At 38.2% G+C, this 12447-nt stretch overlaps 1 protein-coding gene across 1 annotated transcript in view; it reads right to left on the bottom strand.

Moving 5' to 3' along the window:
• The window catches only part of Mcf2 (MCF.2 cell line derived transforming sequence), an 81272-nt gene that overhangs the window by 31826 nt on the left and 36999 nt on the right, over positions 1 to 12447 (bottom strand). The window contains exons 10-15 of the mRNA XM_051179131.1: positions 12009 to 12200; positions 10288 to 10479; positions 8214 to 8385; positions 6779 to 6826; positions 3199 to 3236; positions 1538 to 1620 (exon numbers count right to left, since the gene is read on the bottom strand). Coding sequence (XP_051035088.1) covers positions 1538 to 1620; positions 3199 to 3236; positions 6779 to 6826; positions 8214 to 8385; positions 10288 to 10479; positions 12009 to 12200 — 725 coding nt within the window. The remainder of the gene's footprint in view (positions 1 to 1537; positions 1621 to 3198; positions 3237 to 6778; positions 6827 to 8213; positions 8386 to 10287; positions 10480 to 12008; positions 12201 to 12447) is intronic.

Below are 12447 nucleotides of genomic sequence, written 5' to 3'. Positions count from 1 at the left end.
CTTTTTAGGCAGATCCCACTATGTACCTTTGGCTGTCCTGGAGCTATATAGACCAAGCTAGCTTCAAACTCAGAAATTCACCGGCCTCTGCCCCCACCCCTAACGTCTGGGACTAAAGGATTAACCTCCAGGCCCACCTCATGATAACTCACAGGTAAGTATTTTCAAGTTTAGAATATTAACATAAGACTATAAAGCATATAAAGGGTCTTGTTAATACCTATGGAGTTGTATCTATAATCCGGTATAGCTTTTGGCAAACAACTTTACTGATTTTTCATTTCTTTTAAAATGAAATAAATTGTGTCACAGTTTTAACTGTCAACTTGACACAAAACTACAATAGCCTGGGAAAAGGAACCATCTAGTGAATAATTGCCCAGTCTGGTTGGAGTGTAGATAAGTCAGTGGGGCATTTTTTCAATTGATGTATGAGGGCTCAGCCCACTCCGGTGGTACCACCCCCTGGGCAGGTAGTCGTAGACTGTATAAGAAAGAAACTTAGCAAGCTATGGAGAAAAAGTGAGTAAGCATCACCCCTCAATGGCCTCTGCTTAGTTCCTACCTCCAGATGTCTACCCTAACTTCCTCTCATGATAGTGTGTGATCTAAAAATATAAGCCTAACCAACCACTTCCTCCCCAAATTGCTTTTGGTTTTTATCACAACAACAGAAACCAAACTAGAACAGATGGTATGTTCCAAGGGTACAAACTTTCATTTACTAGTTGAATCATTCTGGGAATCTAATGTACAGCATGGTTACTATCACTACTATCATTAATGAAGTATCTTATACATAGGAAATACGCTTAAACACCATGTTCTTACAACAAAAAAGGCAACTGTCAGTGTTAACTAACTTGCTATAGTAACCATCTTACCATATGTATATAAATGAAAATGAACACATTTAGGATATATGATGTGGTGTGTGTGTGTGTGTGTGTGTGTGTGTGTGTGTGTGTGTGTGTGTGATTTCAATAAAACTGGGAAACACAGAATTTGGAAAGATAGCTCAGTGCTTAAGATACATGCTGCTCTCACAGAAGACCCAGGTATGGTTACCAGGGCCCACATAGAGGCTTACTGCAGGTCCAGGAGCTCTAATCTCCTGTTCTGCCTCCCTGGGCACCAAGCACAGACAGGAAACAGACATGCAGGCAAAACACTCACTCACACACACACACACACACACACACACAATATAAATAAATAAAATAGTGGGCAGATAGACGATAGATAGACGATAGATAGATAGGTAGGTAGGTAGGTAGGTAGGTAGGTGACTGTGATGTGGCTCAGTGGCAGAAGACAATCCTCAGCACTACCAAATAAAAGTTCTCAACTCCTCAAACAGGTCACAGCTGCTCAAACCTGAATCACTAGAACCCGATTTGGCAAACTGATAATTCTAAACACTTGGACACTGAACCAGAGTCTCCTGTGGAGATATATATATATATATATATATATATATATATATATATATATATATATATATATATTAATGTAGGTTGAAAAAAAGAAAGAATACTTCTTTAAAACATCCAAGCTATTGTCCAATCCAGGAGGCTGATCAGAATTCCTCTTCTCTTGGCTATCTCGAATGATTTCAATCTGAAATAATAAAAATAAAAGTTCAATCATGTCAAATGCATCCATTATCAAATTAACTTTATTCCTGATCTTGAAGATAAACTGATGTAAAACACTGTATTTTTCCAAAAATGACTTGGATGTATACTAGCGAAATAAATTCTTCGAGATATCCAAGGGATTTAGTTTGAATACTTCTATTTACATCAACAAAGGCCACTTGTTAGTATTCTGTAATGATAATATAAACAAGTTTGAGCAACAGTATATGCCACACATAGTGAACTAAGAGCTTCACAAATGTTATTTGCTTTTTATACTAACTTCATGTGCCCTATTAATAAATATGAGACTAAGAAGATTTACCAGAGATTATACCATCAATAAGTGAGGATCTGCCATTAAAAGCCATGCAGTCCAGTTTGTACTATAATACTGCAATGCCTCTTAGTGATACATTCTTGGTACCACTTAACACACACGTAATACATATGGTCCTGCAGCTATGAGGTGCTACTCTGCATATATCAGCCTATCACAGATAACTGATAAGAACAAAATCTTAGACATGTGCACTTCCTACTACTTATTCTCCAAGGATACACCCCAGGACCCTCAGTGGATGCCTGAAGCTGTGTGCAGTACTGAATCTTCTATGTACTACACTTTCCTGTATATACGTAAGCATGATTAAAAAAAGTCTTTTTATAAATTAGGCACAGTAAGAGATTAACAATAATAATGCATAATAAAATGTCTCTCATAATGAAGTGTGATATATTTATATGTCTTTCTTCCCTCTTTTTCTCTAGAATATGTCCATTTAATATTTTGAACCATCACTGACCATAGGAAACCAAGACTGTGGAAACTGAAAAAGGGGGGAGTACTACACACATCAAAAAAAATAAAAAAATAAAAAAGATGCTGGTCATGGTAGTGTATGACTTTAACCCCAGTTCTCGGAAGCAGAAGCAGGGAGTCATCTATGAATTCGAAACCAGCCTAGTCTACATATTGAGCTCCAGAACAGCTCAAAATAAGGAAGGAAGGAAGTCAGGGAGTCAGGGAGGGAGGGAGGGAGGGAGGGAGGGAGGGAGGGAGGGAGGGAGGGAGGGAGGGAGGGAGGGAGGGAAGGAGGGAGGTTGGGGAGAAAGAGAAAATAAAAAGGAAACAAATGAATGCATTTCCTGCATCCCGAGTCAGACTCTACATAGTCTATACCAAACTGGACTCTATCCTTCATCCTTGCAGTGCTACAGTCATTCATGAAAGAAAGCACATGTCTAGAGAGATGAAGCACTGTTTCGGTATGTAGAGGAGGTGGGCAGCATGAAGAACTGGAACTGAAATGATTCAGAACTTGAGCCAGGACTTTAAAAAAAAAAAAAAAAAAACTGCTCACACGCTCACACACTGGAACTATGCCAAGACTGCAATTAAACAAAAAGCAGTTTTTTTTTCTTGTTATGTGTAGGTTTTCAACTGTACAAGGTCAGTATAATGAATGAAAAACATGCCTGAAATCCCCACACTCACTTTCCAATTATAGCAGCACAGACAACTTTGAATTCATTAATCAATTACACTTACTTTCACTTTGCTCTGTGTTTGAGTCTGTCTCCAAGACTTCTTCACTAATAGAGAAATGTGAAATAATGTCAGACCAGAATTAAAGTTAACACTTTCAATGAAAACCTGTGCATATTTACTAAAAAGAAAGCTAATGCTTCAATACATTTGTCAGTACTTTGAATCACTCTACAGAAGACAGCAATTGGTTAGATGTCCATTTAAATCCAACTTGTTATGCAACATGATTTTGCTATGTACTACCCATTTTCTCAATAACCACACATTCAATTATTTGCCAAAAGAAAGGGGTATGAAGTGTTCCCAATTATGTTCATACTTAGTATACATTCTGCCACATAAACATTCCATCACATTGTAGTTCACTCACTAACTGGATCAAAGATTTCTTTGAATCTAGCCCTACATGTATGAGACTAGGGAAGACAAGGGAAGGCAGTTGGGGAGAGTAATTAAAAGAACAAATTCTGGGGCTAGCAAGATAGTTCATAACTAAAAAGTGTTTACTGCTAACCCTGATAAGCTGTTTGCTCCCCAAGACCCATATGGTGGACAGTGAGAAGCAAGCCCAGCAAATTGTCCTCTGACCTCCATATATGTACAGTTACACACATACAAACACAAATACAAATAACAACAAATTATGTATAAAAATGCCATAATGAAAATCATTGCTTTATATAGAAACTTGAAAATTAATAACAAAAAAAAAATCCAAGTTTAACCTAGTAATTATAGCATCCACCATTTATTTGGCATTTACTCCAACCAGGTCCTTACCCAATGATATGTTTTCTTTTTCATTCTCAAATCTACACTAAGAAATGGAGAATAGTGTCTATCTCATCTTTCAGATATTTATTGATGTTTATTTCATAAGGATCAGGAGAAACAAATAGGCTGAATAGATGTTTATTCAAGGAGAAATAACTCATAACATAGAGAGGTGAACACCAGCAGGTTTCTGGACCCAAGGATGCCTCCCGATGTGATCCTGTCCCTGTGCTGCAAGCAAGAGAGAGCTCTCTGAGCCCCCTCCTCAGCCTTAGTTCCTCCAGATCAGGTCCAGCCCCCAATGGGCGTGGTCTATGCCACAGGTGCGGACAAAGGTGAATATCTCACTACAGATATCACTAAGGTTAATGCCTTGTTCAGGAAGTGGGCATGGTATTTAAAGCCATACATGTTTCTAATCACTACATAAAACATTTCCCAAACAACTGGTAAAATGATAATTAAAAAAAATCAAAATTCAAAGTTTTAATCTTTATTTTTATACAGTAAATTTCCAGCACTGGGGAAAACCAGGGTAGAGGGTGAACTGGGAGTATAGCTCAGTGGTAGAACACTTGTTTAGCATGTGTTCAATTTCCAGCAATGAAAACATGATTTTCACAGAAACAAGCAAGTAAAGGGCACGGACAAATCAAGGAACATATGAATCACGAAGGCTGCTATCTGTCTAGGGCACAGTCAATACTGACTTCAGCATGGAAGATACAAACCTTTTATCCTCCTGTCCTTGGCAAAAGCTAGTGTCAGGTACTCAGGAAGTGGATGGTCTTTCATAGTCTATAAACTGTATACTTCACTGCCATTCATTAACAAGTATTGGCATGCGAAAGTTATATGTATCTATACATTAGACTTAGTGCGAGTTACCATATAAATCAGTTTCATAATAAGTACTGGTAATGCTTCACTTTAAAGCTGTTTATCATACAAAGATCTAAACTTATTCCTAAAGGTAAATTATGATTTATCTGCAATCACATAGAGGGATACCAAAAGGAATATGTATGTATCTACATAACACATCTTTTTCTGAAAAGTGAGATAAGTATACCCTTTCTTTCAACAACATACGGACATACAAAATGGCTGAGCAGCCATGTGATATGACAAGCCACTTCTATGTTTGGGGTTATGCAAAGATGACTTGCACACAGATCCTGTCCTTGCAGAGCATCCTGTCTAGCAAGTGCAATAGGTAAATAGGCTGTAGCTGAGAAGAAATACGAAGCTTGCAGTTACATAGGATGAACACCTTACTGAGCAAGGCTACAGGAGAATAGCAGAGGACAGAGAGAAGCTTGTCTAGAGGAGGAACCCTAGGGATAGGAGCTAGCAATGAAGGAGGCAATGGAGCAGTCGGAGAAAAGCAGTCCAGTGAAACAGCAATTTACAAAAACTTCACAAGGTAAGAGAAAAGGACGCAAGGCAAGGAGATTGTGGCAATGGGAGCCAACAAGACTATTGTTAAAGCCACAGATGATGACGGGAATAACTAAATGCATAGAAGGCATGTGTAGCAACGAAAACAATGAATGGTACAGGAGTGAGCAAAAAGAACTAAAGTGAACCAATGAGGACATCATAGTACCTGTCAACAAGAAGAAGAGTTTTACAGACTCTGCAGAAGAGATATGTTCGCGTCGCGAATGGTGAGACTGTTTCCTATGTGAAATTCCCTGTTGTAAATACCAGTCTGAGGCTTAGGTGATAGACCTAGACTATAACTAGAGCTTTCCGAGCCCAGCCATATCTTACACTTTATTTCTTACTGGCACTGCCCTTTTATAACTTCCCTCTGTTCTCAAGGAAATTCATCAAACATCTTATCACATCCATCTGGTTTCCAGGCACTATGGTAGGTGGAAGATTCAGTTGGATAAAAAGGAAAAAAAGAAAAAGGAAAAAAAAAAAGCCAAACAAACAAAAATGGAATAAAAAACCAGTTTGACTCATTTTGATGAAAAGAATTAGCACACAATTTTATTTGGTCTAATACTTGGCTTACCAATTCCAAGTTTTGAAAACTTGTCTGAAATCTGTTATAACCTGCATTATCCACAGATCAATAGGGTACTGTGCAGAAGATTCAGAGCTTAAATAGTGACTTGGTTTCATTTACAAACCATGATGGATGGTGAAGAAAATCGTCTATTCTAACCATTTATTAATTAGGGTACCTACTTCCTCATAAATATGCTAGGTGGTCTTAAGCTGAACCAAATCCAAGCTATACCCAACAAATATTTGGGTTATTAGTGGTGTGAGAATCTTTAAAGTGAAGAAAGCCCTGATTTACATTAATTTTTTTAACTAAGCTTTGCTTTTTAAAGATACATTTCATTTATTTTGAATTACGTTTATGTGGGTATGGGATAGGGAGGTGGGTATATAGGTGCCCACAGAGCCAGAAGAGGGCATTAGATCCCCTGGAATTACAGGTTGTTGTGAGCTACCATGTGGGTGCTGGGAATTGAACCGAGGTCCTCTGGAAGAACAGGGAGTGCTCTAGCCACTGAGCCATCTCTCCTGCCTCTCCTTTCTTTTGTTAAGGGGTTGTTTTATGAAAGGAAATTGACTTTAGAAACATAGTCTATTCTTTACACAGTCATTTTACAAGGTAAGTTCAATGTTGAAAGAGAATAATGGATTGTTGTTATGAAAAAATAGTTAAAGCTATTTGAAGGTAGAAATCATGAATGAACTGCTGCTGTTTTGGGGTGCCAAACTGGTTTTTCATGTATACAAACTCATAAACTGTATTGATGACAAGTAATATAATAAAGATGGGTACCTTTTGAAAAAAGTTTACATGCTTGAAAGAAAGAATATCCAACTCCCACTGCAGAAAGAAAGTGTAACGCCATTAAATAAGAATACCGGAAAGAAAGAAAAATGAAATAATACAAAACAAATTTATCTTTGAATGACTAATGACATGAATGGGTCTTGGACAGCCTGGTCACAAGTTAAAGTGCTCTGTTTCAGGGAGACTTAGGCTTTGGGGGGCTCTATTAAGAAAGGAGATTTAATCAGAGGGAAGGGATAGTCCAATTCATTGAGTAATTCTTATTTTCTGCAATTCTGTTTCATTTTCTCTTTAGAATCATCTTTTAAGTCAGAAGATATTTGTTCCTACTTTACAGACAAGGAAACTGAAGTTATCAGTGGGTAACTGTGTAAGGTCAACAGCTAAAGTATCCAGAAATCTAACCAATGTCTGCTTTATGCTTAGAAATATCAATTGTTAAGTTTAACCAGTTCATGTTGCTACTGTTATTCCTTTTATCTTTTACAGTAACTTTGATTTCTCCAGGATTTTAGAATATTTTTAATATAGTCAACGTTATTCATTTACACCATTGCTCACACAGTCTTATTTTCAGTATATGTATACATTTTGGAATTACTAACCATGTAACTTTGATTGTATTTGTAACTTGACCCATGCTGGAGATGATCTGTAATTTATTCATCATCGATGGCTCAAGCCTTCTCTGCATTTCAAAGCACTAATAAAGTGACTGATTTAATTTAGGTCAGAGACTGAATTTAGTCATATGGTCTAAAACTGTTCTCTCCCCAAAAGTTGCAGCGGCAGCTCTAGGAAACCCTTGAGGGAGTAATTCTTATATTCAGATTAGTTCAACACCATTACAAGAATTATTATTTTCCTGTAGAACTTAGAAGGAATGGGATAGTCTACAATTAAATAGACTTCAAAGATTAAAACAAGAAAATAGAATCTGTAACAAGAAATTACTAACACAAATAACATTTACCAGCATCTATTCAGAAAAAAATCAATCCTCTCGAATAGTCGATATAGATCAGACACTCATACAGGCATCGTAGAAGAACCAAATAATAGCTTACTGGAGTAACAATGAGTATGTATGCATATACCTATGTCCTTTTCTCTGACTACCTACTGAAGAAAGATGAAAGTCTGATGCTGGAAAGTGATCAGACTCATCTCAAGCTAGAATACCTCATGCTGAGGTGTCCATCATCTGACACAATTCAGTGTTACTACTGTAGTTTATGAACATAAAGGGATCTCATTCTGACTTTTGTCTTGTACATCAGCATTTAAACATACATAAAGAGGCTAAAAGGCTTAAAATTTATCATGATTGAAAATATAATTTAGAGATATATCAAATGCATCCAAGGAAAAAATAGCAAGAGAAAAACAAAATAGCACATGTGAAAACAAGCTACATTACCATGTTTAGGTGAGAAAAACATTGCTTTGGATTTTATCAAATTTTCAGGTGCAGGCATCACAAACTGGACTGGTTTCTCAGGTTTATCTTTTGGGTTCTTAGAACCAGCCTGTTGGTTCTGAAATATGCTTCGAATGTTTTCAAGCTTGAGTTGTACAGTCTGCATCTGAGCCTACAGATTACATAAGAATTCTATCAGCCGGGGGTGGAGAGATGGTTTAGCAGTTAAGAACACTGGCTGCTTTTGAAGAGGACCTGAGTTCAATTCCCAACATCTATCTATATGACCACCCAGAACCATCTGTAATCCTAGTTTTTGGATTATCCAATATTTCTACCTTTTGTAGGCACCATGCCTTGCCCATAGTATAATATATACATACATGCAGTTGAAACACTTATGTACATAAAATTAAATATAAAATCATATTAACTGCTTGGCATAATAGAGCACATCCTTAATTTCTGCACTGAGTAGACAGAGGCAAGTGGGTCTCTGTGAGTTCAATGCCACCCTAGGGTTACACAGCTAGTTCCAAGTTAGCCAAGGCTACATAACCAGACTTGTCTCAAAAACATGAAATGGGAAGAAAAGAGTCATAACAACTACTATTAAATTCTTCAGATACAGTTTAAAAATTTGAATTTCAGGACTGGAGAAATGGCTTAGTCAGTAAACTGCCTGCTACATGACCATGAAAACCAAAGTTCAGTTCACAAGCAGCCATATAAAATCCAGGCATGGCAGGAACATCTGTCATCTCGGTACTGGGAGAGCAGAGACAGGAGGATCCCTGGAGCTCAGTGGCAAGCCAATCTAACTGGGTCAATGAGCGCTCTAAGTTCATTGGAAACTGTCTCAAAATAGTGACTCAAAAAGATCCTGAAAGGCAACCATTGGCTCCCACCAGCATGCATACATGTATACACCCACATAAACATGTAGATATGCTACATACCAAATACACAAATATGTAAGTATCAAAGTGATATATCTTCAGATTATAGTGTGGTAGAAGAAAAATTTAATTGCTATTTGTGCACTACAGAAATGGTTCACTGGGTAAAGAACTTTCCACGCAAGTATAAGGTCCTGACTTTGCATCCCAAGAACCCACATACAGTATCTCTGGCCTCTGTATACATATGTATACATACATACATATAAACATATAACACAAACACAGAAACAACTTATTTTGACCTTAAAATATAACCAGAACAAAATTAGGAAAGAAACAGAACAAATTAGTACATTCTCTACATAAGTATAAAACCAAAGTCCCAATGTAATGTATCAATCATAAATCATCAAAACACTCTACTCCAATTAGGGGACTTTCTGAGGATAGTGAAAAAAAGGTATGAGAACGCCCACAACATGGAGCTCACGATAACTGCACGGACGCAGCCAACACTTCCTTTTCCTAGAAGACACCAGAATGGCTGACGTGGAGCAGAAGTAGCAGACCTTCCAGAAATTCTCCTAACACAGCTTGGGCCTGGACCAACTTCTGGACATATCCTATGAGTGCCCAACACAGGCAATGCTAATCAAGTGCCCGAAAAAGAGTTAGAAACAGGTGCTGCCCGTGGAGAAGCCCAAGGTGGTGAAGACCCACCTGAGGGACATAGTCATCCTGCCCGAGATGGTAGGCAGCATGGGGGCCATGTACAATGGCAAGACCTCAACCAGGTGGAGATCAAGCCAGAGATGATCGCCCCTACCCACTGCCAAAAAGCTTACAGCAAGGTGAAGAACTTAAAAATCAGAGTCAGACTGAATGTAGTGGCACACACCTTTAGGAGTTCCAGGCTTACCAAGACTATACAATGAAACCCTGTCTCAAATGACCAAATTTAATAATAATAATAATAATAATAGTGGATTCAGAGCTCATTGTGAAAGTTAACATATGCCTGTGGATTCTTTGATACTTGCTAATGGCATTACTATTACCCCTTAATCCTCAAGAGGACTGTGTATATACACACTGATTTAAAGTTGGCAATGGGGTAGTAAAACTCTTAACCATGGTAATTTTTTTGTGTCTTTGAATAAAATGTTTTTCACCTTGAGTTCAGGAGACAGGAGTACATCAAATTCATATTGCAGATTCTCAATATCATAATTGATAAAGGGCATAGCCATTTGAAGGAAATTTTCCACATCCTGAAGGGCTTTCTTAGCATCTTCTTTAGTCTGGAATTTATCCATTCCCTGATTGGCCAGGAGGCATTCTCCTTGATCACAGCACTGACGTGCCTGATAAAGAAAATCGGGAAAATCAAAGCAGCGAAGATCAGAATGGATAAAGAGGACATAGGTTTGCCATTAAACAAACTCTCTCTTATTTATTATTACATCTTGGTGGGGGGAGGGGGATGCGGGTGGGTGTACAAAGCACACTCATGCCATAATATCCATGTAGAAGTCAGAGGACAAATTGGTGACAATCAGTTCTCTCCTTTCAGCATGAGACCCTTTGGATTAAACACTGGTTATAATGATTGTCAGCAAGTGGCCACCATCTTGTGGGATAGAACCTGTCTCACTTTTGCCAATAAAAATTGATTTCAGAGGCCAGCTTTAGTGACCCACACCTTTAGTCCCAGCACTCAGGAAGCCAGCCTGGTCTAGATAGCAAGTTCCTAGCCAGCCAGAACTACATAGTGACACTCTGTCACCATTTAAAAAAAGAAAGAACGAAAGAAAGAAAGAGAGAGAGAGTGAGAGAGGGAGGGAGGAAGGAAAGGAAGGAAGGAAGGAAGGAAGAAAAAAGAGAAGAAGAAAAAATTGCTCTCAGAGCAGGTAATAAATGGTATCTGGTGTTACCCCTAGAAATTCTGATTCAGTAGCTCTGGGCTGCCAGCCAGACATTTATATGTTAAATCGCTGCACAGGTATGGCTGATGCATAGCCAAGATTGGGAAGCACTGCATTTGTTTCATAACAAGTAATTTCTTTTGCAGTAGGGGTCTGACCATTTTCTCAACACCGTTCAGTTGCATGTAATTTCCTACAAATCAGTAACTGGAATATGAAACTCCTAGCAAAATATAAAGTATAATAATACCAATGCCTAACAATTGCCAAGGACAAAAATAAAGGGTAGTTTTTTTGTTTTGTTTTGTTTGTTTTTGTTTTGTTTTGTTTTGTTTTTGAACCAGAATAAGAGATGTGAAGATCAGTATGCTATGTTCAGATGTGATGTTGACAAACGGCACTCCTGTTTAAATTCTGAGGCCATGACCAGATCTGTAGGGTGGCCATTTCATTCACTACTTAATCACAAAATAGGGCTGACCCACAGGCATGGCAGAAGATTTTTCAGTCACCAGCTAATTTTTAGTACTGCACTATGAAATGTGCAGGGAATTTCAGGCTTCTGCAAAATGTCCCCTAGGCTTTTAAGTTCTCTGACTGCAGAATATCACCAGGTTTCAGAGACAGACTTAAAATAGAAAGGAAGCCATCACTGCCACAGTCTCCACATTGAGAACAGAGCAAAATTGGTACTATACTGAATCTGCCATGAATAGTACACAGGGAGATAGACTGAACAACCACAAAGAGGCTCCGTCCTTAAGACCTCTTGCAAATTTAAACACAAAGCTATAGACCTGACTCCTTGACCTCTAAAAGGATAAGAGATACTGTAAAGCATATGGCCAAGTATCTGAGATAAAAGGTGCACCATAAGGCATATGGGCAAGAATTCGAAGAAGATTAGGGAATCCAAGAAGAGAAAATAATGACCTTTATCAGAAATGGCTCATTTCCCATCATATTACCTGCTGTAGGAGTTTGTGAATTTTGAAAGTTCTGCTCAGCTCTATCCGCTTTGCCCTGATCTCACTAACCAAAATATCAGAAAGGTAGCGTAGCTCATTGCACCTCTGGCAGATTAAATCAAGTGCATAGTGGTGATTCGATGCAAGCTTGTGGCCATGTAGTATCACAAGTCGGGCCTTGGGTAACAGCTCCTGATTTGAAAGAGGAAAAATCATGACTGCTCATCTCTACTCATATAGCAGGGGTGGGGGAGTGAGAAAAAGATCATTAAAGAATAAGTTTGCAGGGGAAATAAATGGTCATAAAGCATGATTGCACATCATTTTCCTGCATTCAAGAAAAGAAAACGCGCACACACACACACACACACACACACACACACACACACACACACAAATCTTATAGTGATAATGTTTAGCTACAGCAGTTGTTATATCA

This window comes from Phodopus roborovskii, unplaced genomic scaffold (assembly GCF_943737965.1).
Source record: "Phodopus roborovskii unplaced genomic scaffold, PHOROB, whole genome shotgun sequence".
Classification (NCBI taxonomy): Eukaryota; Metazoa; Chordata; class Mammalia; order Rodentia; family Cricetidae; genus Phodopus; species Phodopus roborovskii.
This window is presented reverse-complemented; position numbering and strand designations above follow the sequence as displayed.